The sequence below is a fragment of the Emys orbicularis genome, chromosome 2 (assembly GCF_028017835.1).
Source record: "Emys orbicularis isolate rEmyOrb1 chromosome 2, rEmyOrb1.hap1, whole genome shotgun sequence".
Taxonomy (NCBI): domain Eukaryota; kingdom Metazoa; phylum Chordata; order Testudines; family Emydidae; genus Emys; species Emys orbicularis.
The window spans coordinates 87,930,596-87,955,877 of NC_088684.1; the positions used below are offsets into that span (position 1 = coordinate 87,930,596).

Below are 25,282 nucleotides of genomic sequence, written 5' to 3' on the forward strand. Positions count from 1 at the left end.
GGGAGGGGTTTGATAGAGGAGCTCTATGCCCTGGTTACACTGTTGGCGTAGTTGCAAAGTAGCCTCGCCATGCATTTCAGAGTTCTTTCTAGCACAAAGCTAATGGTAATTCTGACTTTTAAAATATTAATTATTATATTCTTAGAAGTCTCCAAGGTCAAGTTACAGTTACAAGCTTTGCATCTGTTGATCATGTTGTTGCCTGATGTCAACAGGGATACAGCCAAGGTAGGTGCTTTGTTTGATGTGATTCCTGCATCTGTATTCTTTAACTTTTAAATGAGAGTCAGGGTTTGTTTGTAACAGCAAATTATCAGACACCTCCCCCGCAAAAATATTCATGTTGGTTTGTTATCATCATTCTAAAAAGTTCTACAGTTCTCTGCGAACATCTAATGGAATACAGCTGGTTGTGATATTTATTAGGAATAATATCTGTTATGGATGTAGCCCCTTGCTTAATAGTGAAGGATTCACAAACGTGTTTTTTTTTTTTAATGTATTAATTATTGGCAGGTATTTGCCAGATAGTTTGGATCAATAACGTTCAAACTACGGGCTTTTGCAGAGTGTTCTCTTTGATGGTTCGCTAATTACATGTTATGTATCCATTTATTTCCAGTTTTATTTCATGTTGACATCTTTGTCTACATTTCAGTGTGTGGATTTCTTTTATGATAGTTTATAAACATGTATTCCCAATACTATATATTAGTAGGACTCCATGGCCAGCTGAATAGGGCTCCGTTCTTGGAACTGTCCTTGTCCTACTGGGTGACCTCAGACAAGACATTTAATCTCCCTGTCCCTCTGTTTCTTTGTCAGCAAAATGGGGATCATGATACTGACCTCCTTTGCAAAGCACTTTGATATAAGAAATAGATAGTATTAATAATAGTATTTGGCCAAAATCCATATCCATGAGCAATGTTTCACAGGGCAGTCTATGGGCCAATAGTGCTAATAATTACTGATGGTAAGTTATTAAATGAAATAGAATTAGAAATACTAAAGGTAAAAAATGAATGTTCCTATCCTTTCCCACCTGTAACAAAGCATTGTTTTAATTTAGAAATATCTTCAACACAATTTCTGTGGTGTCATTTCTGAGTTTCTAAAAATGTGTTTATCGTAACGGGCAGTTGTTTAAATAACGTTCTAAAATAACAAACTGGCAGAATGAATCCCCCAAAGAACTCCCCAGTAACAACAAAACCTCAGCCTACTCAAGTGCACTCATTCAAGTGAAAGCCTGAAAAAAATGATGATTCTTGCACTGCGCCCAAAAGGGCAACAAACTGCCGTTGATACTGGCATTGACATGCAGCAGTGATTTCTAGAGTTGAAGCCCACTGCTGAGAACTTTTTACTTCTATCATCCCAGAAGTGTAGGGTTGGTACTTAAGGAGAGAGGTGGTCATTAAGGTAATCAGGACCCAAACAATGTAGGACATATAGATCAAAATCAACATCTTGAATTGTATGTGGAGATCAGATAGTAGATAGCATAATTTATAGAGCAGAGATGCAATATGCTCTCTCCAGGAAGCACTGCTAAGTAAGGGCCTAATCCACAGCCCATTGAAGTCAATGGAAAGCCTCCAATTGACTTTAATGAGACTTTAATGACTTTGGATGAGATCTATTCATGATATATACTTGATGTAGGAGATATTGCTGAGTGGTGTTCAGGGACTGACCCAGGTAGAGCACATTGTAGTAGTCCAATCTGGAGGACACAAATGCATAGATAGCTTTCCTAAGTACCACATCCAAGGGGAGAGATTGCAGCTTTCTAGCCAAGTGCACTGTGGATTTGAAAATGTTGTATTCATGTTGTAGTTCATGATGCGTTGTACTGAGTATGAGTGGCGCTGCTTTTCCCAGGCCTTTCTGCAGTTCCTGAAGAAGATAGTTGCTAATGAAGGGAAAAACAAAATGAACTTATGGAATGTTTCCATGATTGTTGCACCAAACGTCTTCATCTACAAAGGCAAACATGCAAACCAAAAAGAGATGCAAGCAGCAGCCACTACGGCACACATAGTGAGACTTTTAATTAAGTACCAGGACATCCTGTGGACAGTGAGTAATGCTGACTACAGTATATGTGCTTTGGTTCCCATATTTGTTTTTCTAGGTTTCAGAGCTGAATGCAGCAGCCACACAGAGACAAGGAAACATGCAGCAATTTCTGCCTGGAACACACAACTGACAATGGTGAAATTAATCTCTGTACAATGCTTTGGTCCATTAGCCTTGTGTTCGCCTGCTATGCAAGCTTGAATTTTGCTCAAAGGGAGAGCATTAATATACTGTGATTAGATTAATGTAAGCACCAGCTAGCTTTAAGTCAGTACAAAATTCTGTTTGTAAACCATTTTCAGAAGTGGTTGTTTCATGTATTCAAACTTGGTAGTTCTTTTACTTACATCCATATACGTGCAGTGTAACATTGTGCTTTTACTTCTGCATAGCAAGTGTGAGACTTCACTTTTATTGTATTACTTAAGGGAGGAAGTGAAAATAGAGGTCAGCTTTACTCATTGGCTTGTCATTCTTTTATTAACCTTTTTGAGGACTGGATGGAGCTGTTCATTTCAAGGCTACTCACTCAAATCCAGTCCATGTCAATATTGATCAGAAGTCATTACCATCTGATGGCTTTTGGTGGCCTATGTGAATGTGCTGGCGGTCTCACTTCCTTTTCTAGGAGACAAAGGATGGCCCAGTGGTTAAGGCATTAGTGTTGGACCCAGGAAGTCCCTGCTGTGCCATAGACTGCTTGTCTGACCTTGGGGAAACATTTAGTCTGTGTGTGCCTCAGTTCCCCATTTGTAAAACAAGGATAATAGTCCTTCTGCTCCACACAGGTTGTTGTGAGGATGGCATTAAAGATTTGAGATGCTCAGGAATTATGGTAATGGAGGACATGCAAGTCCCCAAGATAGATCTAAAAGATACTATTACAATTGGCATTGGTAAGCATCCTTATTGACAGCTTCAGCAGAGAGGTCATAGATTGAGTGGGCATGGAAAATGAACTATCATTTCATCCCTAGTGGTGGCTGCGTGATATTGGGGAAATTTGCCCATGCTGTACTTCTTCTGGGAATAAACAGGATTCACTTTTTTGGGGGGGAGGGGGGAGGTTTTTTCCCCCATCCTTTTGCATACACTCAGCCTTGGCTTCCTCTCTCTAGGTCCCGTCCTTCCTGATTTCTCAAGTGAGAAAGATGAATGAGGCTACAATGAACAACACCAAGAGACAGATGATGTTTGACAAGGGTGTGAGAAGATTGCTGAGGAGAAAGACCATGGAACGAGAGAGACCTGAAAGATCAGAGGTGCATTAAGACATAACATATTTTTAAATGACAGCTTTGAGTTCCATCGTGTCTACTAGTCTTTTCAATCCCCCTGGTGCTTTCTCCCATGCATGGGAAAAATCTCCTGTCAAATTTCATAAAGCTGCTACCTCATCCAATTTAAATCCTTCCTTGAAATCTACCTCTGTTGTGAAACTAACAAATCACTCTCCTCTGGCATTGGATTAGGCAAGTGGCAAGCTCTCACTTTTGTCCTTCTATTAAACTGTTTATTTTCTACCTAATCCTCCATCCACATCTTCCCCATCTGCCTATTACATCCTGTCTGGCAGAGACTGAGAGTTCTCTGGGGCAGGGACTGTCTTTGCTCTTTTCTGTACAGTGCCTAGTACAACAGGACACTTACTGTGGGGTTCCCAGGCCCTACTATAATACAGATAAATAATAACAACAATAATAATATGTTCCTTGGGGGTTTGTGAGGCAAATAAGTTTTACCAGAGAGGAGCAATGTGAGTTAAGTTGTTAGAATAGTAGGCTTTATATTTACAGGAAAATGTTTTCATTTAAAATAAAAACACCCTTGATTTGGAAACTTAACTTTCGAATCTGACAAGCCTGAATCAAATTGGATTGTCATGTGCGAGAAGCTGTTTTGGGACTTGTGCTCCCTGGGCTTGATATGTGGCTAAGACAAATAACAGAGGTTCTGTGTAGAACTGGTTGGGAATTATTTGACAAAATGTTTTTTCTTGTAAAATGCCATTTTCTCTGGAAGGCCTCAGGTTCAGGATGGAATTTCTGGTCAAAACAAGAGAGAGAAACCAACTCACTACAGAATAACCTGGTGGTTAGGACATTCACCTAAGATGTGGGAGGTCCAGGTTCAAGTCTCTGCTCCAAATAAGGACAGCTTCAATAGGCAAGAGTGGGAGAGACAGACACTGGGTCTATATCCTAGTGGTTAGAGCACTCACTACAAATGTAGAAGAGCAGGGCATGCACTTGAACTACATCTCCTATATTCCAGGTGAGTGCCCTAGTCATAGGACTATTGGGTGTCTCTCTCATGTTTTTTCATGAAAAATCTCAAAAGGTCTCTTTTTTGTTCTGATATGAAATGAAAGCAAATTCCAAAACCCCGGAATCTTTCATGAAATTGAATTCTTGTTTTCTGACTAGAATTAGTTCTGTTCTGTTCTGAATTGGTCTAAAGTACCCCCTTTTGGCCAATTCCTCCAGTGGTGTTTTACAGTATGCGTTCTGAAAGAGAACGTGGGCTGCTCTTCGCAACAGAATGCTGAGTGTTCTGACGAGAGTCAGCCAATTCATGGAATTACAGTAGATTAAGTGGTGGGCCCTGCTTTAGAATAAATCAGCTTTACCTGGATCTGGGCTGGGCTGCCGTGTAACCATGCATTTGTCTGGTTGGCTATGGTTTCACTGCTTGGTGACAAACCATTGAGCAAAGTAGTCATGCTCACCTGGTTCTTTGCAGGCAGCAACATGTTGCTGTTCCTGTACTAAACTACATGGCCAGGGATTCTTTGGGCCTCCTCCATTGCTATTTAGAAGATGGGAGAATGAGGAGCTGCTTTCCTCTATGGACCTTTGTCAGAGGAGGAATTGGGGAGCTGGCCCACGGCTCTACAGCCCTGGCATAGACTTGAAGAACAAGAGAGGGGATTCGGGTTTGAGGGAAAGACATCAAGGAGCTGTTCACACTGCAAAAGAAGACTGATGGCAGCCAGTCTCAGAGTGGGTCAACTGACTTGGGTTTGCGGGACTCACATCATGGGGTTAAAAAGACTTGTGTAAATGTTCAGTCTCAGGCTGTAGCCCAGGGTTCAAGAATCTGCTCTATTCAGCCTGGTAAGTCTGAGACTCGCTGCCACGAGGGTATTTTTGTAGTGTAGTCATATGCTAAAAGAATATGGGAAGCAGAGAGAGTAGACATTGGGGAAGAGAGATGAGGAAGTGCTTATGTATGAGTCATTGATTAGCCTTTACCCACTCAGATGTTTGGAGAGCACTAACACAGGTGTTTTGTGAATGGCATATACACATACATATATGTTTCAGAGTAGCAGCCGTGTTAGTCTGTATCCGCAAAAAGAACAGGAGTACTTGTGGCACCTTAGAGACTAACAAATTTATTAGAGCATAAGCTTTCGTGGGCTACAACCCACTTCTTCGGATGCATCCGAAAGCTTATGCTCTAATAAATTTGTTAGTCTCTAAGGTGCCACAAGTACTCCTGTTCTTTATACATATATGTGTGGGGCATATTTGTTTTAAATGTTGGTACAAGATACTGCATTTTAGACTTATGTTCATACTATAAGTGATGGGACAAAAACAGTTTATTCTGGGAGAGAAAAATTATAAGGCATCCAGATACCTTTAGCATTCTGAAATACAAGCTGGTCAGCAGATGGCAAAAGTCTTTGTACCTGACAAGTCAGGGAATAGGCATTCCCAAGTAATTGGAATAGGAAAAGAAAATTGGCGGTGAATAATGGTTGAATAAGTGAGTTAAATTTCAAAGCATTTAACGTAAACACCATCTTTCAGATGTTCTAAATTATGCAGCGATAAAAGTGGCTGAGAGACTGCTATTGTTCTCTACTCAGGGTGGTATTAACTAGATTAGAATTGGGAAGCAAGCCTCACTAATTGATTTATCCTGCCATTAACCATAGAAGAATGAGTAAACTTCTATAGTGATGGTCTGAACTCTGTACAAGGTCATATATCAATTAAGAGGAACCATATGGGATTTTATTATTTTGCTGTGTATAAACTGGGATCTTGTTGAGGTTGTAGAGAGGGCAAAGAGTGAACTCAGTGTCCTTGCCTGTGGGGAATTTCTTCTTTAGAAAGGATATTTTCAAGTATATAATATAGTTTTTAAACAATTGCCTGTCCACTGGTTCGTGCTAAAGGGATCCCAGTTAACATCTGGACTTATTTCTGACTGCAATTAAAAATCAGGGATTGTAGTATATTCCATATGTATTTACATAAAACATGGCACGGTGTTTGATTTTTTGGGTGTCATTAGTCCCCATTCCGTCTACATACAAATTTTACTAAACCAGGGCTCAGAGCCAGGACCCCGGGGGGGATAAAGGGTCCAAGCCTGAGTCAAGCTGGAACCCAGGGTTCAAGCCCTATTGCTTTTGCAGTGTAGACACAGTCCCACTGAACTTGTGCTCTAGGAATCTACCAAAAGTATCCCTCAGTCCCATGGGGTCAATTTTCTTGTCCTCTGGACAGTAAAGTTTGGTGTTTTCCCATGCTGCACCACGAATAAAGAGCTAGAGCAGCCATGTTGTAGCAGGGCGCTAGGAAGTCTGGGATATGGATGTAAATGCTGGAGACCCAGACTGGGAACCAGGTTTCAAGATTTCCTAACCTGGGGTTACAAATGAGTGTACACAATCAAGCCCAAGGTTAACACACTCTACTAACTCTGGGCTTACGCTGCAGTGTAGCAGCTAAGCTGCATAACCTTTATGTACTACCTTGTTAGATAAAATTTATAACTATGTGTTTATATGAAATATATGATTTGTAGCTCATAGATTTATTGCTCTAATGATTCAGGCAGTCCATGTCATTGATTTTTAAAAGTAAACTTGAAAGTGCTTGAAGAACTGCCCCTGAGCTGAGCTATGACAATATATAACTAAACTTACTCTGTTGAATATTGACATGAGAGAACTGTCATTTTTTTCCCTGTGTCTGCAGACTCACATACCCGAGGGGGTGATAAGAGTTTATGCTCCACTGCATTCAAAAGTTTCTATGGCAATTCAACTGAACAGTCAAACAAAAGCCAGAGACATCCTGGCTCGATTTCACTGTGAAAACAGGTGGGTAAAAGCAGGAGGACTTCAGAACATTTTATTTTTCCGGAGTAATATCTTCACAGTCATTAAAGAATAGGCTGTCCCTTTTCAGAGGCCCCATTATGTTATTAGAATGCTTTTTTTTACACTGGCAACAGTAATTATGGTAATGTTGGTCCATAAAAAAATTCTAATGATTGATTTCTGCTCTTCGAATTCTACTTAATAACTGGCACCTATACAGAATCAGTGTGGCTTCTGTTATGCCTGTGCTGAAAAATATATTTTTCTAGGCTTTCTTCAGTTATAAGATTGTCTTAAATCTGAATGCAACCGTTAATGCTTTTGTTATTTGTGTAAATGAATACCAATGTTAGTAGTTATAAGAGGTAGAGCAAGAGGAAGTCTGCTAGCCCTATTCTGAAAGTCCTTTAGCAAAGTCTTTTGGTGCTATTACATAGTTCTGTTCTTAAAATAAATATGGCGTAAATTGCCTGCAGTAATCCTTTGTTGTATTGATGATACGGGTTCACTAGTTATAGCTAGCATAACAACTTCTACAACTACAGTTCTAAAATGATAACAACCCTCTCCATCATAATCATATGATATGGCAATTGTCCTTGTTACTCTGTTGATATATTAAGACTTCTAAAACTAATCATAGAAATAGAATGCAAAATAAGAGATCAATTGGATGTGTGCATTCCATTGCCTTCAATGGCACTTATGCACATATATCTGAGGGCAGAATTGGCCAAAAGGCTTTATGTAGGAGAAAAAAATAAACTAAAATAGTAGTATATTCTGTGTTCTGCCATCGTTTTAATGCATTTGTTGTTCCAAACAACATTTTTATTTTCCAGAGTCTTTTTAAAACCACTTTTAATAACAGAATAACTATACCACCAGCCTGGCATACTATATACCACCAGTCACAGATAAACTAGTTCCTACACTAATTTACACCCCATATAATCCTATTGAGTTTAGTGGAAATTTAACAAGGTAAAAATTGGTGCAGAACCTGGCCTTTTATAGGCCAGTGGCTCTCAACCCTTCCAGACTACTGTACCCCTTTCAGGAGTCTGATCTGTCTTGCGTACCCCAAGTTTCACCTCACTTAAAAACTACTTGCTTACAAAACCAAATATAAAAATACAAAGGTGTCACAGCCCACTATTACTGAAATATTGCTTACTTTCTCATTTTTACCATATAATTGTAAAATAAATCAATTGGAATATAAATATTGTACTTACATTTTAATGTATAGTATATAGAGCACAATAAAGAAGTGATTCTCTGTATGAAATTTTAGTTGTACTGACTTCGCTAATGCTTTTTACGTAGCCTGTTGTAAAACTAGGCAAATATCTAGATGAGCTGAAACTTGATGTACCCCCTAGAAGACCACTCTGTACCCCCAGGGGTACACATACCCCTGATTAAGAACACTGTTATAGGCTATAGTTAATTCTGCTACTATAATATACTTCCCATTCTGCAGACAGTATTCTATAGTGCTGAATGAGGTATAAATGCTTACATTGAGTACATAAATTTGTCACTACTGAAACAAGATCTATAGAATTCCTTGTTTGAAAATGACCATTATACCATAAACAATGTATGCAATCACAGTAATACTATAAAAGACTAAAACTCAATTTCTTCTCCATGATAGCCATGCATCGTCAAAGAACACGGAAGTCCAGATCCAACGTTTATATGAAATTGGAGGAAACATAGGTAAACATTATTCTTAAAATTCAATTCTAAATTTCTTAATTCTTTTGAAATAACTCCATTTGTTTGATATCTTTACAGAGTAGAATCTTCTATACTGCAGTCCATCTGCAGAATGAAGGGCAAGATATAGGGTCTGATCCAAAGCCCAGTTGTCAATGGAAAGATTCCTGTTGACTTCAAGGGCTTCAGAGAAGGTTCAGTGACCAAGTTCAGCTTATAACAACCTGATAAAAACATTGCCGCAGGACCCCTAGTCAATGTCTGTGTTCCTGCCAAGTTCACCTGACCTTTTCTTACTTTTCTCACACCTTCTTCATGCCTTCTGCCATGTAATCCCAATAGTTAGAGCACCCTTCTCCTTGCTTGCCAGCAAATTCCCCCCCCTACATTTAAATATTTTCTCAACTCTCATTTCTCCCTTGATGCCTTTCAGTGAGACCCTCCCCAAAGCTTGAGATAGAAATGCAGTGGCTGGGAGGAATTCAACAACTCCCTGTGTGCCTATGTTTATTTAGATTGTAAGTTCCTTGGGGCAGAACTATATCCATGTTCTGTATAGTGCTGAGCAACCTTTAGAATAAATATGATAGTAACAATGCATTGAAATTAAATGTGATCTTACCCAAAAGGCCAAGAAACAAAGCTTTTAATTCAATATTATACAACTACGTTGTTTTCCTTTCTCCCTTCTTACTAAACATTATTTTGGTCTATGTTTTAAATCTTTGCTTAGGCAGTTCGTGCCCAGATGGGAGTATATCTGCACCATAGAGTTTCTTTTTGATCAATGCCAGTAAGAAACAATATATACATATAGGGATAAGAAGGAAGGTTATTGGTTACAATCCTAAGCTGAGAGATTCATGCAGAGTAAGAACACCTACAATTATGTTCATGACAACAATATGGTCACTGTTTATAGTGAAGCCACAATGCTGGTGCCTTGAGTGTATAACTAATGGAGTGCAAGGAATTTTCCAGGAGCACCAGCAAGTGACAGTAGATTGATCATTAATTAGAAACAATGTAGAGCAGATTTGCAGAAACATCCTTTTCTGCATTATGATAAAGCAGAGACACTGCCCGCCAGTACAGCAAGGGTTAAAGAGAGCCTTTGGGCCCAGCTAGCCCCGCCCCATTAGACCTGCAGCCAGTGCCAGGCCTGGACAGGGAGAAAAGAAGAGTGTAGCTCAGTTCAGGGCTGACCCCTGAGGAAGAGGCAGAAACTAGCTGCCTCCCAATCTGAGGGGAAAGAGCACTGGCCTGCCAGCCAAGGCAGCCAGCAGGGAGTAAGCACTGTCTCCCCAGCCAAGGGAGACTGCAAAGGAGACCTAAGAGCCTCCAGCACCTGAGGTAACTGAGCGAGTGATCCCCAGAGACACTGTGGGGCTTGCTCTCACCAACATGCAGATGCCCCACCCAAGGAAGCCTGGGACTGTGGCAAGGCACCACCCAAAAGAGGACCTACAGAAAGGAAGCTGCCCAGCAAACTGGACTAGAGGGGCCACGCCCCAAACTGAACAGACTGATAGCAAGTACCCAGGACAGTGGATTTTGACTCCCTGCTGGGAGCCCCCCCATTCAGGAGTTGATGTACACAGGACCATGGGCTGGGACCTGGTGGAGAGGGTGGACCTGGGTTCCCCTACTCCCCTGGCCTTAAAGACTGTGTCTCTTCAACCAAGCAATGGGGCTGAGAGCCACGTGCTCTAGCCCATAGGCCACCCAGCCCTCCAAGCCACCTGTTATGTGCACATTCAAGTTGGAATGTGCACACACAAAACCTGACTTGCTTCTGTGCAGTTTAGAAACTTGCTCAAGCACACTTCTGAAAATCTAGGTCTGTTGGATTCATCAGCATACCGAGAACAACGTATGAACAATTACTCTTCATTTTTGTTTCAGGACTGCATTGTTTGGACCCAGATGCATACATGTTAGATGTTTACCATGCAAATCCTCAAGCAGAATGGGTGATAAAACCAAAATCAAGTTGAAGCTTACAAAGATATCACACCTCAGTGATTTGGAAAAAAGCCAAAAAGATGGCAATGATGCCTTCCAGCTCAAGAAGACCTGGCCACAGATGAAACCAAAGCATTTGTTATTTTATATATATTCCTCCCAACGTACTTTACCATTGAGCCTTTCCATATACCGAATAGGTATATGAGAGCTGTTACTCCAATTTATGGAACATTATACAATGGTGACACTCTCACATGGATTATATGTGTGCCAGTTGTTCAATAGACATGAAGGAGGAAGGAACAGAGGTACTTAGACACAACCTGTGGAATAGAGTATTTTTTTTCACTTCTTGACTTGATGCTGAGAAAACACATTTTTATAAACAGATAACACGATGACATCCAAGAATGTAGTGAATGCTACCGACTACAAGGTAATGCAAAGGAATCACCATGGTATGCAAGAAGGGAAACACATCTATTAAACATGGACTATGGAAGCTGGACTGACAGCAGTGCCAAAATGTGTTTATGTGATAAACTCGAACCCTTCTCTCAAAAGCAAACCAGTTTATAACGTAAAATGTACATTGTTACAATATTTGTGCCGCTGACTCACTCCTCATTAGTAGCTGATACTGAGGAGAACGAACTACTGTGTAAAGACAAACGTACTGTTTATGTATGTTGTACTGTATATGTTACTACTATCAGCCTTCTGATACATCTTTCTCCAGTGTTGACCACGTACCAATCTATTTGTAGCACCACTGCCTCGCAAATTAAACAATACATCCTTCTCCCTCCCTCCCTCCTGTATACACACATGTAAAAGTGATGGGGCTCTGAGACAGACACTAGTCTTCCCCTCCAGTTTTCATTGACTAGTCATGGGTTTAAAATGTTTTCTGCATAATTATCTTAATATGTGTGCTGAATGTCTTAAAGGGGCCATTTACAGACATTACCCTTTCTCCAAAACCTAGTATTTTCTAATTTTTAGACTAATTGTTTTTCCTTGGTCTATTTTAGTTTAATGTGTAAGGTAGTTTTTAGTCTTGTCAGCAGTGTTCAGAAGAAAGATCATGTCTGACAATTGTGTACTGAGGCAGGCGTTTTAGGTTTTTCCTCTTCATAGAGAGGGAGAAGAAGAAGAGTTAGAGTCATAGACTTTAAGGTCAGAAGGGACCATCATGATCGTCTAGTCTGACCTCTTGCACAACACAGGCCGCAGAATCTCACCCACCCACTCCTGTAATAAACTCCTAACCTATATATGAGCTATTGAAGTCCTCAAATCATAGTTTAAAGACTTCAAGGTGCAGAGAATCCTCCAGCAAGTGACCCATGCCCCATGCTGCAGAGGAAGGCAAAAAATCCCCCAGGGCCTCTGCCAATCTGCTCTAGAGGAAAATTCCTTCCCGACCCCAAATATGGCGATCAGCTAAACCCTGAGCATGTGGGCAAGACTCACCAGCCAGACACCCAGGAAAGAATTCTCTGTAGTAACTCAGATCCCACCCCATCTAACATCCCATCACAGGCCATTGGGCATATTTACTGCTAATAATCAAAGATCAATTAATTGCCAAAATTAGGCTATCCCATTATACCATCCCCTCCATAAACTTATCAAGCTTAGTCTTGAAGCCAGATGTGTCTTTTGCCCCCCACTGCTCCCGGTGGAAGGCTATTCCAGATGACAAGTAGGATTTATTATTATTTAACATTGCTATTTTGGTAGTGCCTAAAGGCCACAGGCAGGTTGGCCCCCACTGTGCTAGGCACTGTACAAACAAGTAATAAATAGCAGACCCTGCTGCAAATTGCGTACAGTTTAAAAGATGAGATTTAATAGGTCAAGACAAAGAAACAGGCTGGATAGGGTTGGGGAGCCAGTATAACAAATTTATTTACTAGAATATGCCCAATTCTTAGCCAGTCAGTAGCAGTGCTCACAGCTCTCCAGCTAGCTAGGCATGATCAGGCTGTACTCTACTGCATGCATAGACATATGCGTGCACATTTGCTAAGAGATGTGGTGATGCTCTAGCAACCAAGAATTTATTTCTCAAGCTGCAAAAACAGGAAGTTATAGATCCTTCAAATTTAACAAGGGATATTTCTGCCATTGGCATATTTACTGTATGATAAATTCATCTGTGGTATGACCACCACTTCAGTGTTTTTTCTTCTTCGTGACTTGGCCACAGGAATATGGAGAGAAATAATCCTTCATTCATGAGGTAGCAATGGATAACTGTTACGAACTGTGGCCCACAAATAAATGTGAAGTACTTTATCTTGATGAAAGAGCATGTAGCTTGTGATGGTTTGCTACATCTGTGTAATTACTATTGTTATATATTTTGAAACCTTACTCTAGGTTTCAGATTACTCTATATCATGCCCTCCACTACACCCATGCCACCTTATTGGTGGTACTTAGTAAGCGAAGCCAACCTGTGGCATATGGAATATTTCACTTTTTGAGTTGAGCATATAGGGGGCAGAATTTGGTTTCCTGTCTTCAAGCTACAGGTAGGATAAAATTTAACAACAACAACATTGGGTACCCTCACCTAAATTTTGCAATAATAATAATACTCTTCTCAGGGGGGTAGCATAAGAATTAGTTAAGGTCAAATTCTGCACTCAGATATGTGCATGCAGCCCCTGTGAGCTGAACAGGAGTTGTAAACATATCTTATAAAAGGATAAACAGCTCCTAGGGATTTTATGTGCAAAATCCTTTGTACTTATATACTGCTCTTCCCATTCAAAGTAATATTATATTTATTACCATTGAAAGGGTTTCTATGATTTCCCAGAAATCCTGCACATCTGATAATTTAAAATGTAGAACCCAAGATAACATTTTCTGAAGTATATTCAAACACATTTAACTTCTCCACCTTGTCCCCAAGCATTCAGACTGTAACTTACTCTGTACGTTTTGGACTCTCAAATGTAGATTCCACTGGAAATCTTGCTAAAATAAATACCGCTATACATTACACATGAAGGAAGGCTGCTTGGAATACCTTAGCCACTTCCCCTCTTTGCATAGGGACAGAGGAAAGCCAAATTTGATTTAAGTAAATCCATCCTTTGATACTGGAATGATTACTTTTTTAATTAAAACTGTCTGTCACTTTAATCCTTGCATAGCACATAAGTATAAGCAGTTGGAATAGACTCTACGAACAGTATACAGACTGGTAATATAGGGCCAAATTCTTGCTGTCATTGAATTAAAAATTTAAATTCCTATTGACATGAAGGAGAGAAGGAACTAATTACCTAAGTCATATTTATTGTAAGTTGGTGTTGTTACATATGTTACAAGTTTTACATTGGCCACATTGGCTAACAGGAAAATAAATATTACAGCCAAAATGTTCAAACATGTGGTCTTGACATTAGGCCTACCAGTTTGAAAAGGTTGGCTTAGGTTTTTGGATTTCTGCTTCCATTAGCAGCAGTTTCATTCTAAGTTGTTACATGTTGGTTTGTTAGGTAACAAAATTGTGCAGTGAAATATTAATAAGGGCCTGAACAAATTTAGGAGTAGAACCTATTCAACAACCTCCAGAGTTGCCTTAAGTGTTTACATGCTCCATGGGCTGCAAAAAGATCATTTTCTACATCAACACACTAGCTCTAGGCATGTAAGAAGTAGTTATTAGAAACATATTGGAACAATCCCACTCCTTTTCATATTGCTAATGTCTTTATAATGTGTATATACACTGTAAACTACCTCAGTGCATTTGCCAGGAAAAAAAATTCTGGCTTAGAAGCATTTTATTCTAAAAGCTTCCTTAGTAGTAGCATTGCCTACTTCTACTTGCCTCGCAGCCTTTGATGTTGCTGCGTTAACAATGTTTCCCTTCAGTGGGCAAGATCTGGAAATCAGCCAGTTTTAAAAACCAGAATGACGTATTTCTTGCTAAGAAAGAAATTGTACACCAGACATGTTGCCTCACTCTTTGATCTTATATCTGGTCATATTCAAAACAACTGTAGTGAATCATGAGAGGTTTGAATGATAGGTAAGAGATCAGTTTTTAGAAACCCTAACTGTTTCAGATTTTTTTTTTTTTTTGGCAGTTTTCCATAATAGGTCATTCCCTTGGAAAATAATATGATGCCATTAGGTGAATCAAATGTTTGTATGTATATTTTTCCTTACCTCTCCTTGTTAGAATGTTGACTGTTTTGTTACAATAAATTCCACTCTCTGCATAGTAGTGTATTTGTAATGTAGAACATGTACATTGTATTTTATCCATGACAAAAATAAAAACAATGTAAACTAACCCGCTCAGAAAAATTCTCACTGCATTTTTAATACATGGTTACCTGGGAAATGGGTGATTCAGGATTTTGGGAAATGAGTCAATTTTATTTTAAAAGCAGCCCTTTTGTGAGGGCACTTAGAGAACTACATGGACAAATTTAGTACAATAATAAAGGGCCTGATTCTGCCACCCTTTCTAAAGTACAGAAATACTCTACTCCAGGGGTCGGCAATCTTTGCCACATGGCCTATCAGGGTAATCCCCTGGCAGGCCACGAGACATTTTGTTTATGTTGACCATCCATAGGCACAGCCCCCCGCAGCTCCCAGTGGCTGCAGTTCGCCGTTCCCGGCCAATGGGAGCTGCGGGAAGTGGCACGGGCCACAGGGACGTGCTGGCCACCGCTTCCCGCAGCCCCCATTGGCCGGGAATTGTGAACCGCAGCCACTGAGAGCTGCAGGGGGAGCCGTGCCTGCAGACGGTCAATGTAAATAAAATGTCTCGCAGCCTGCCAGCAGATTACCCTGATGGGCCGTGTGCCGAAGGTTGCCGACTCTTGCTCTGCTCCATAACTGTCCCACTGGACTACCTAGGGAGTAAGGTATTGCTAACAGGCTGAAATCCTGGCCTCACTGGCCATTGACTTCAGTAGAGTCAGGCTTTCACCAACTTTTAAATAAGTGGCAGAATTAGGCCCAAAATGAATAAGGAAAAATCCAAACAAAATGTTAGAAGGCAAACAAAGATTTTTTTAAAACAATACAAAGGAGAGTTACATAATAAAGAAGCTTGCATATCTACAGTAGATCCATGGTTGAGAGCCAAGCCCATGATCCTGGGAATCACAAGTCATTACCATCTGATGACAGTTCAGTGATCTATTCAGTGAAATGAATTGGTTCTCTCTGCTTAGGTTAGTGTGAACAGGTATCCCAAAAACATCAGCTTAGGTCCCATTGCTTCAACACATAAGCAAAGTATTGAATGCAGGCAGAGGAAAATGCACTAGGCAAACCATAGGTGTGAGAGGGCCACTCAAAGTGCAGAACTACTCAGCAGCCTAAGATCTGCGGAGTTGCAAAGCACCATATGGACCCCCAACCCCAACACTGGTTTCCAAAGGAAATAGCTGCTGTGCTGTTCAATGTGGATTAGTATTCAACACCATTGCCTGAAATGCAGAACCTAGTCTCTGTTCCCTTTGGCATGGGAGATGAGGTGTCTGGTTTACCATGCACAGTATGGTGCACGTTTCTCCACACCATGCAGTTGCTGCCTGTGCACCGACTGACCATGTGACATTTCAGCCAATCTGTAACTCCCCTTCTATACTGACTAAGGGATGGCAGGAACATTAAATGTTTGGTATTGGGCAAAATGGAATGGAATAAAAGCTAACAGAGAAAACAAATATGAAAGAGAAAACAGAAATAGGAGGATTCCAGTCATCTGTTAAGTCGCACTCTGTATACTAGCATTATTTGCTTTATATCGTCACAATTATGCCATTAGCTTCCTGTGCCTTCTGCTGGATGATTGTATCTTCTTGTGTATTGCACTTCATAGTAGCTGGTTCTTTTCTTACAATTAAAATGTACAACTACTACACCACATGAAATAATGCACATTCTATTGTATTTTCACTGTATGGTCCAATTTTATTTTTATTATAAAAGACCAATATAAAATACAACGAAATACTGTCAAGCAAACAGAACACGCCTTGTAAACACTGATTAATAAAGTTTCCAAAAAAGAAAAATACCCAATTAATGCTGTTAACATTTTAGCAGAGGTATTGGTTGTATAAAACGGTTTTAGTTAAAAAATATAAGCACAGAACTTCTTCTAAAACATATTTATCCTGAGTTGGAAAGTAACAGACCCCTGGGGGTCTCATAAAAAAAAAATCACCTCTTCATTAAGAAATTTAAAACCCATCTCGATCCCCAAATCCTTCTCTGAAGTTTAGTGCTCAGCCCCAGGGCACGAATGAGGAAACACGCCAGGCAGGTCAAAGGCTTGGCTGAAGTCATAGGATTCTACCTGTTGGCCCTTAATCAGCTTAAGGTTTCTCAAACACCCATGAAACGAGCTCTTGCTTGTCAGACAATTTTGCTTCATATCAGCTGAAAAAGAAAATATGAAATACCTAGAATCTGCTCCTAGTGGAAGGGGACGGAAGCGGCATGTGAAGAATGATAGCAAGTGCCAGGCTTAGAAGTTATTAATAAAAATCATTGGACATAAAAATAGGGCCAGCAGAGCATCAGATGCTCCCAGCATCAGTGGGAGTTGAGGATGCTCAGACCACTCAGGAAGTGCTCTTTGCTTGCAGGCTCAGGCTCATCGGTTTCAAAAACTGCCACATGGTTTGCACCAGCCAAACTAGAGGGGCAATCCAGTCAGCAGTAGGGGAAAGAAACCACCTCAGCCTGAGGGAAGGGAGGCGATAGCCATGCCACAATCACTATTACAGAACAAGCTGGTTTGGAGCCCAGTATATCTTCTACCAGGACACTGCAGCTACTAGATCTGCATAACCTTGTACTCCTTGGCCTTAGTTGCTCCCCCAGTCCATCCCTTCATGCTGAACTACATGGAACTGTTTACAGAGACCAGCTCTATTGCATGATGCAAGAGGTGAAACAGTGCACTGAATGCTTTCTGCAGCACTATGGTGGGTGAATTTCTCCCTTCTCTGCACCTACGATACATATTTCCAAGAGGAATCTTGCTAGAGGAACAATTACTATTGCATTAGCACCATTTAAACAAACATAACCCCCATAAAACCTTCCATGGAATCCTAGGAGATCAAGCAGTAGCCATGCTTGATGGAGTCATTCATTAATAGCTGTAAACTATCTTGAGCTCCAACACACATGGTGCTGTACAAGTGCAAAGTATTGTTCCTAAAGCTTTCCAAATGCTTAAAAGTCATATTTGCTCTGTAGATTTCATCAATCGAAACTCTTCATAACAAATAGGCCTAGTGACGTTACACTCCCTATTCTTTATGGAAATATGCTTATGATATGGATATGGCATAACATATACTTTGTGTAAGATGGCTCATGTAAGATATCATTGGAAAGGTTATGATTTACTGAATGTGATTATCCAGTTTGTATACCCGTCTCATTTCTGTATCTGAAGTTAGGAATATTGAACATGTATCTATATTTCAGATGTGCTACTTTGGGTGTCACCCACAACTAGCCCTTCAGTACAACAATGCAAAGCCAGACAGGGCTGATGGCCCATCAGCAAAAAGACAAAGGACTGTGGAAGAGTTTAGTCTTCCTGTGGACGCTCGAGACAGCCTACAAGTATTGGCTGCTACCACCCTGCCTGGAGACATGTGACTGAGCCACCTGGGGGGGAGGGATAGCTCAGTGGTTTGAGCATTGGCCTGCTAAACTCAGGGTTGTGAGTTCAATCCTTGAGGGGGGCCATTTAGGGATCAAAACTGTCTGGGGATTGGTCCTGCTTTGAGCAGGGGGTTGGACTAGATGACCTCCTGAGGTCCCTTCCAGTCCTGATATTCTATGATTCTATGGTACTGGAACCCCCCAACCCCTGTTGGAATGCCAGTGTTTTTCCACTGAACGACAAAGGGGTCCAACCTGTCACAGGCCTGTCTGTTCTAATAATAACTACTGTTTCAGAGATCAATTTACGTGGGCATTTCCCACTTTGTTTAATAATTCATCAGCGACTGACATCTATTCAGGCTCAATAGAAGTATAGGTATTAAAAAGCTACAAATAAATATATTCACCCTGCTTGCAAAGTAGCCAATTTTCTGATGTTACAAATGCAATCTTTTTAATGGATAAATTCAATGCAAAATTTGGCCTAACCCAAATTATGGCCTACAGTACAGTTTAATCTTAAAAGCACTAAACTCTATTTTTCTTGGCATTATAATTTAATGACAATAAATATTTATATGAAAAAGGAAATTGTGCAGAGCAAATGAGACTTAGAGATAAATTTACACCCGGTGTCTATCTTGGCCTGTAGAAACAGTCCCTCACAGATGCAAGTATGACCACCTCAATTCCAACTGTAAAGGCGTCACGGTCTTGTAAGGGCAACTCCTAACTCACTACATCTAACACATTATTGTCATAGTATTTATCTATCAAAAATGTCATGTAAGGGGGGGAGGCGGGGCTGGCAGGGGCTCCCTACCAGGCTCTGGATCCCTGCAGCTCCTAGGCAGCGGAGGGACACAAGCGCTGGCTGCTGCAGCTCCCATTGGCCAGGAACTGCAGCCAATGGGAGCTGCGGGGGCGGGGCCTGCGGGCGCAGGCAGCGCGGAGCTCCCCCCCGGCCTCTCCGCCACCTAGAAGCTGCAGGGTCATACCAGTGGGAGCCCCCCACCCCAAGGTAAGGCCCTCCAATCCCCTGCCCCTAGCCCTGAGCCCCCTCCCACACACCCAAACTGCTGCTGCTGGCCCAGGGGCTGCCCCCGCTCAGGCAGCCCCTGAGCCAGCACCAGCAGCTGCAGAAGTCATGAAGGTCACGGAAAGTCATGGAATCTGTGACTTCCGTGACTTCTGTGACAGACTCGCAGCCTTAATCATAAGCACTGTGAGATTTACATGCGGGTGTAATGCAAGAGTTGCATGTGTGTGTTAAAAATACGTTTAAACCAAGTAAACAGGCAGAGTTGGTAAACAAGTTTGTCTCAGTGCTGTAACATTAAGCAAAGTGTGAATGCTGGTGTGTAACCTAGTGTGTACACTGTCTCTTTGGAGGCAGCAGACTTGGTAATTACTGTGAGTGTCCAGTGAAGGGGCTGGATACCATGGAGGAGCATTCTTCAAGGGGGCTCGGGCTCTGGGTGTACCAAGCTTTACCTGCAAGGCAAAGTAAGGGCTGGCAGACAGAGAAATCTGTCTGGGGTGCCTAACAAATGGGAATTACAGGGAGCTGTCATTCAGCTTAGCATCAGCAAGTCTCTCTCTTACTAAGGCAGAGCGGTAACAAGGTCACCCGCAGTTCCGGGCGCCCAGAGAAAGTGTCACACCAAGTAGTTGGCAACCTCCCCTCCACTGCAGAGAGGGAGGGATCTCAGAGGACAAGCACAGCCCCATAATGCGTCGTGCTAGCCATGTAGCATGGCCACAACAAGTGGGGGTGAGTGTAGTATAAATGCCTACACAGATGGTGGGGGGAGGGGGAATGCCTTGATATGCCCATTAATACAGCACACCCTCACAAGATGCTCCGCAAGTGAGGATCCTGTGTCACCTCAGATTGAAAAGTGGCCCCATTCCATGGAAACCCCAAGGGAGGGAAGTATTTCACAAGGTACAACTCTCCTCCAGTTTTAGGGTTGAGACTTGGCAGGGAAGTGTAAATGTACACCTTCTTGTGCCAAGTTCAATTGATCTAGTTCAATAAATCCATATCAAAAGAATGTCTGCCAGAATCAATTTTTCATGACCGGAGTTAACCCATCCTCAACAAAGTAAATTCCGGAGACTCAAAAAAGTTAATAGGCTCTTAGCATAGCTGTGATCTCACATTACATTCACTAAATTATTATGGTCTATGCAGTTTGTGAACTGCCTAGTTAGCTATTTAGTGAGAGAGAAATACTACCGTACATACCTGGATAGCCTCCAACATAAATGGGATTGTTTGTATCTGCAGATGTTGACTGGATGTGGGGATTATCAGCCTGAACCAAATTCCCATCAATCATCAGAGCAATGCGATGTTTGCTTTTGTTTGCTTGAAGCTTGTGCCACTTTCCATCACATAAGCTATTTGCACCTCGTGGTTCATATGTGGCTGTTATTCTGCCAGCTCCATTGTTGACATGGAACAAAACCTGAACAAATAACCAGATGCCAATAATGACACAGACAGTAAGAACATGTGGAGCAATTTGATTGAATAAAAGCACATTCATGCTGCTGCAAAGAGTTCTTTTTTTTAAATAAATGACTGAAGATTAACCAAAGCACAGCAATCAATTTAATAGATGGAGTTTAATCCTTATTAAAATATTTTCTAAACCTAACCAGAATACATTCAACAAGCTAGGCATTCTTTATTTGGGATATAAATGTTTGCTATGAATATGGGGAGTGGTTCTTCTACACCAGTGTACTTTCACTGACTTAATAGGCATTACTCCTGATTTACACTGGAGTACTAAGACCATCATGTCCAGTAATTGCTTCAATAGGGCAGCAGTTATGTATAGGATGGGAAACCACTAGGTCAGTGCCAATGTGTGTGTGGATACATATGTATGAATGTATGGTTCTATTTCTTTTTCATTTTTCTTTTCTTGTTTAAACAGACTAAAAAACATCTTTTTTGTGTTGACGCTCAAACATGTAAAATATTACCCCAAAACAAGGGCAAATTGGGGAAAATATTTAAAAGCAATGTATTTAAAAGCTATGTATTTATTTTGTACAGGAGAAGTGGGCAACTATGTACTGATTGCTACAAGATACTTTCTGTGTAGCTTTCTGAATCATAATGACCAGTGAGACCCGGAACACAGTTAATTACCCGGAGTAGTAACCATAACGATTGCAGGTCCCTATAATGGAGGCATGGCTAGCAGCTGGGCATTTTTGTACCCGTAAAAAAGGTAGGAACTCTTGACTTCATGCATAGCCAGCTCTAGGAAATCTTCAATATTTAGACAAGCAATTTTTGTTGGGAGCATTGTCTGCAAATGGATAAATTGGAGTGTGGGATAAGGAATTGTTATTCTATTGTAATAGGGTGATGAACTCCCTAGTCAATGGCATTACATGTAAGTTGGTTCTTTTTTCTTGGATGAGGAAGATTTTAAATTGTCTGGGTAGCAGATAATGAGAAATTTCCAGATGTACAGAGAGGGCTGAGCTGAATAGCCACAGATTCCCTCTCAAGAGAGCCTGGGCACTATTGGGATTAACATGAGGAGGCAGAAGCCTAGCTCGTGCAGTGAGTTTAGACTACTTATTTATTCATGGTGCAAATTAGCAGATAACTCCTTAAATTAGGTCATTTTTGTAGTTGGCGATTTTTTCTCTTTTTAATCTATTTAAATAAAGAGATGTTTTTATATACACATCCCCTGATTCTTCCCTGCAAGTCCCCACTTTTCCCACTAGCTTTGGGACTCTCAAAAACCTAACGATACTTTGGTAATGCTACCGCTTTCCCGTATGTTCACTAAGGTGTCCATTCCAATACAACTGAAGAGATGATAGTTGGGACATGAAGCCTTAAGGATGAGGGTATGCATGTGGGGGAAATAGTGGTGGACACTCCCACCAGCCCCCATGTCTCAGATAAAGGCATAAAAGCCTCCACCTCCATAAAAAAAAACACTTAATGGAAAAATATTTCCTGTAAATTACAATAGTGCTTATGAGATGGCTTGGTTCAAACAGCCATTGTGTTTTCTTTGGGTTCTGTTATTCTGAGCTGATATTCTGAAGTATCATTAGGCAGACTCACTGAAAAGTTTTAAATAATGTTGTTAGCTTTTAGCTTTGTCCAGAAAGAAATATAATTCAAAAATATAATTTATATTTGAAAAAGTAATCACAGAATTTGTTTTTAATTCAATTTAAAAGGCCTCATCAGTTTACATTAATCCTGTTTTAGAGATTTACAGTTCTCCTTTGTTTTAACTGTCGCCAAAAAGGGGACTAAATCTTGTACTATTTTCTTTTCCTAAGTAAAATTAAATTGATGGGATTTATAAATCAGCTTTATAAATAACTAAGACTTCTAGCAAAAGAAACAGGGAAACTTAAGCCAACTTTCTTATATATACTTTCCTCCAAGCTCTTCAGTCTCACTTTAAAAGAAAATGATTGAATGCTGAATGGTGACTCATTCCATTTCCTGACAATTTCTCATCTCAGAATAACAATAGGACTTTCAACCTATGCTAACAAAATTCTTGCTAAGACACAGCAGCTAAATACTTTCTGCAAGAGCATTCTTGAGTAAGGGCAAGTTTAGCTTAATTGAAAAGAGTACCAACATATATGAAAGGTATTTTGCTGGTCCAGCAAACAGCATACACAGTATAGTAGCTAGTCCAACTAGAAAGGAAAGCACAAACTCTTCAGGCTGACATAAGTATTATGGTCAGTAATTATAGGATGAGGAGTCCCTGTGCTGCTTCATCATGATGTGAACCCACCTTCCTTGTGACCAAAAGTTTGCCCCAGATTACATGTTGTATTTATGAATCACAGCAACATCTTTGTTTCTATCACATTGTCTTCTGGTCTTTTGGTTTCATCACTTATTACTGATGTAATGCTCAACACGCCTGACTTTCCCATTTTGCACAAGCCTTGGAGAACTATCCCTAAATTCAACTCTCCTAGTGAGTGTCCCCTACCTATGCAACCCACCTTGCCATTCACAATCTCCAGTCCAATGGCATCTACTTTAGCACTACTGATTCCAAGAAGAACTCCATTCATAGCCATGGTGCGGAACTCAAACGTAACGTTCACATCAGATCGGACTTTATAACCTTCTTTCACTGAAAAATAAACGATAAGCATAAAGTAAAAGATTAGGCATGTGACCGATATGGCAATGTTCTGCAATATCTTTGTATTGTACTGAGTTTATGTATCATTGTGGGCCAGGGATTGTATGTAATTCCATGGGGTAGGGTAACCACAGCCCCTCCAGGAACTAAGAACAGTGGGCAAATTCTCTCAGGTTGAAACACCCCCGGAGAGGCACCAACTCCTGTGGCAGGCTTGCCTATACTAGTTCAAAGTGGATTCTCCAGAGGCCAACAGACAAAGAAAAGACTTTTGAATAAAAAGCCAGAGTTTAAACTGATGCAAGGCCTTCTTTCTGATGCAGCAAACAGACAGAACCCTCTATCCAAAGGGAGGGTCCCAGTCCTTAGGGCAGGGTTCGAAGGACTGGCACGGGCCAGAATCCTTATGGAAATGGTGGGAGTGATCTCTGGTAAACTTCTTAGTGGGTGTGTGTGTAGGTTCTTTATTATTTTTAATATGTTATTTTTCTGTAATGCTTTTACCCTAAGAATAAATGTATTTGCTTAGAGTGGAAACTTATCACTGGGAGCAATTCAGCTGTTTATGAAAGACTGGCAGCAAGCAGACAGCAAGCCTTTCCCTACTGCCTGAGCCTTTCCCTGCAGTGAGGAAAGATTCCATCAGTGATGTGGCACAGGACACCATACTGCTAAAAACAGCACTGCGTGAGTGTGTAGAGAGATGTATAGGGTACCTATCCACAGGGTTTAAGCATGTCTTTACTCCCCTAAGCAGTGCCTCACCATGTACCCTGCTATTTGTACCCATGCTAGGGGGGCATGCAGTATTTATATCTATAAACTGGTGTAAGGAGAGTGCAGTGCAGACGTACCCTAAGAATGGGTGCCATTGCATGGATGGGGAATACAAGTGCAGTTGCCCTGAACTGTGACAAGTAATCAATAGTACATGTAATAATTAATAGGCATGTTAATTACCCTGAATGGACAGGGTTTTTGCTGAGTCTCTGGAAAGCTGTTTGTAGACTATAATCCAAATTCAAAAACTATGTGTAAAGTAGTGAGAGTTAAAATTCCCTTACATGCGATGAAGTTCCCTTTCACTCATTTAAACTCTTACATCAGTACACTGGGCTTAAGTAGATCTAAGGGAGTTTACATTGGTGTAGTTCAATATGTTGAGGAAACAGAAAAAGTCAGAGGTGCTGGAACAATTTGTATAGTGGGGGTGCTGAGAGCCATTGAACCAAACTGTAAATCCTGTATATGATGGAAACCACTTCAAGCCAGGAGGTGTGGCAGCACCCCCAGTTCCAGCACCTATGGGAAAAGTGGAAAGTGAGCCCTACCGTTTTTCAAATTCACTCCCTTATGCCTTCTGATTCCTCAGCCTTTAAATTACACCAGTTTAAACTCTTACACACACACACACACACACACACACACACACACACACACACACACACACACACACACCACTGTTTCTTTTCTCAGCTGGAGAAGAGTTAGGTCTTTTACTTGTGTCAGAGACTCCTTTGCAGAC

General features: G+C 40.9%; 2 protein-coding genes across 2 annotated transcripts in view; one reads left to right on the top strand and one right to left on the bottom strand.

The window, feature by feature from the left end:
* Window positions 1-10,932, top strand: part of ARHGAP28 (Rho GTPase activating protein 28) — an 86,632-nt gene extending 75,700 nt beyond the window's left edge. Inside the window, exons 10-15 of the mRNA XM_065399157.1 lie at window positions 146-228; window positions 1,888-2,085; window positions 3,204-3,347; window positions 7,083-7,207; window positions 8,871-8,935; window positions 10,841-10,932. Coding sequence (XP_065255229.1) covers window positions 146-228; window positions 1,888-2,085; window positions 3,204-3,347; window positions 7,083-7,207; window positions 8,871-8,935; window positions 10,841-10,932 — 707 coding nt within the window. The remainder of the gene's footprint in view (window positions 1-145; window positions 229-1,887; window positions 2,086-3,203; window positions 3,348-7,082; window positions 7,208-8,870; window positions 8,936-10,840) is intronic.
* Window positions 10,933-17,177: 6,245 nt separating this feature from the next.
* The window catches only part of LAMA1 (laminin subunit alpha 1), a 148,876-nt gene continuing 140,771 nt past the window's right edge, over window positions 17,178-25,282 (bottom strand). The window contains exons 61-63 of the mRNA XM_065398699.1: window positions 23,612-23,745; window positions 20,838-21,060; window positions 17,178-17,338 (exon numbers count right to left, since the gene is read on the bottom strand). Of these exons, the coding sequence (XP_065254771.1) occupies window positions 17,178-17,338; window positions 20,838-21,060; window positions 23,612-23,745 (518 nt within the window). The remainder of the gene's footprint in view (window positions 17,339-20,837; window positions 21,061-23,611; window positions 23,746-25,282) is intronic.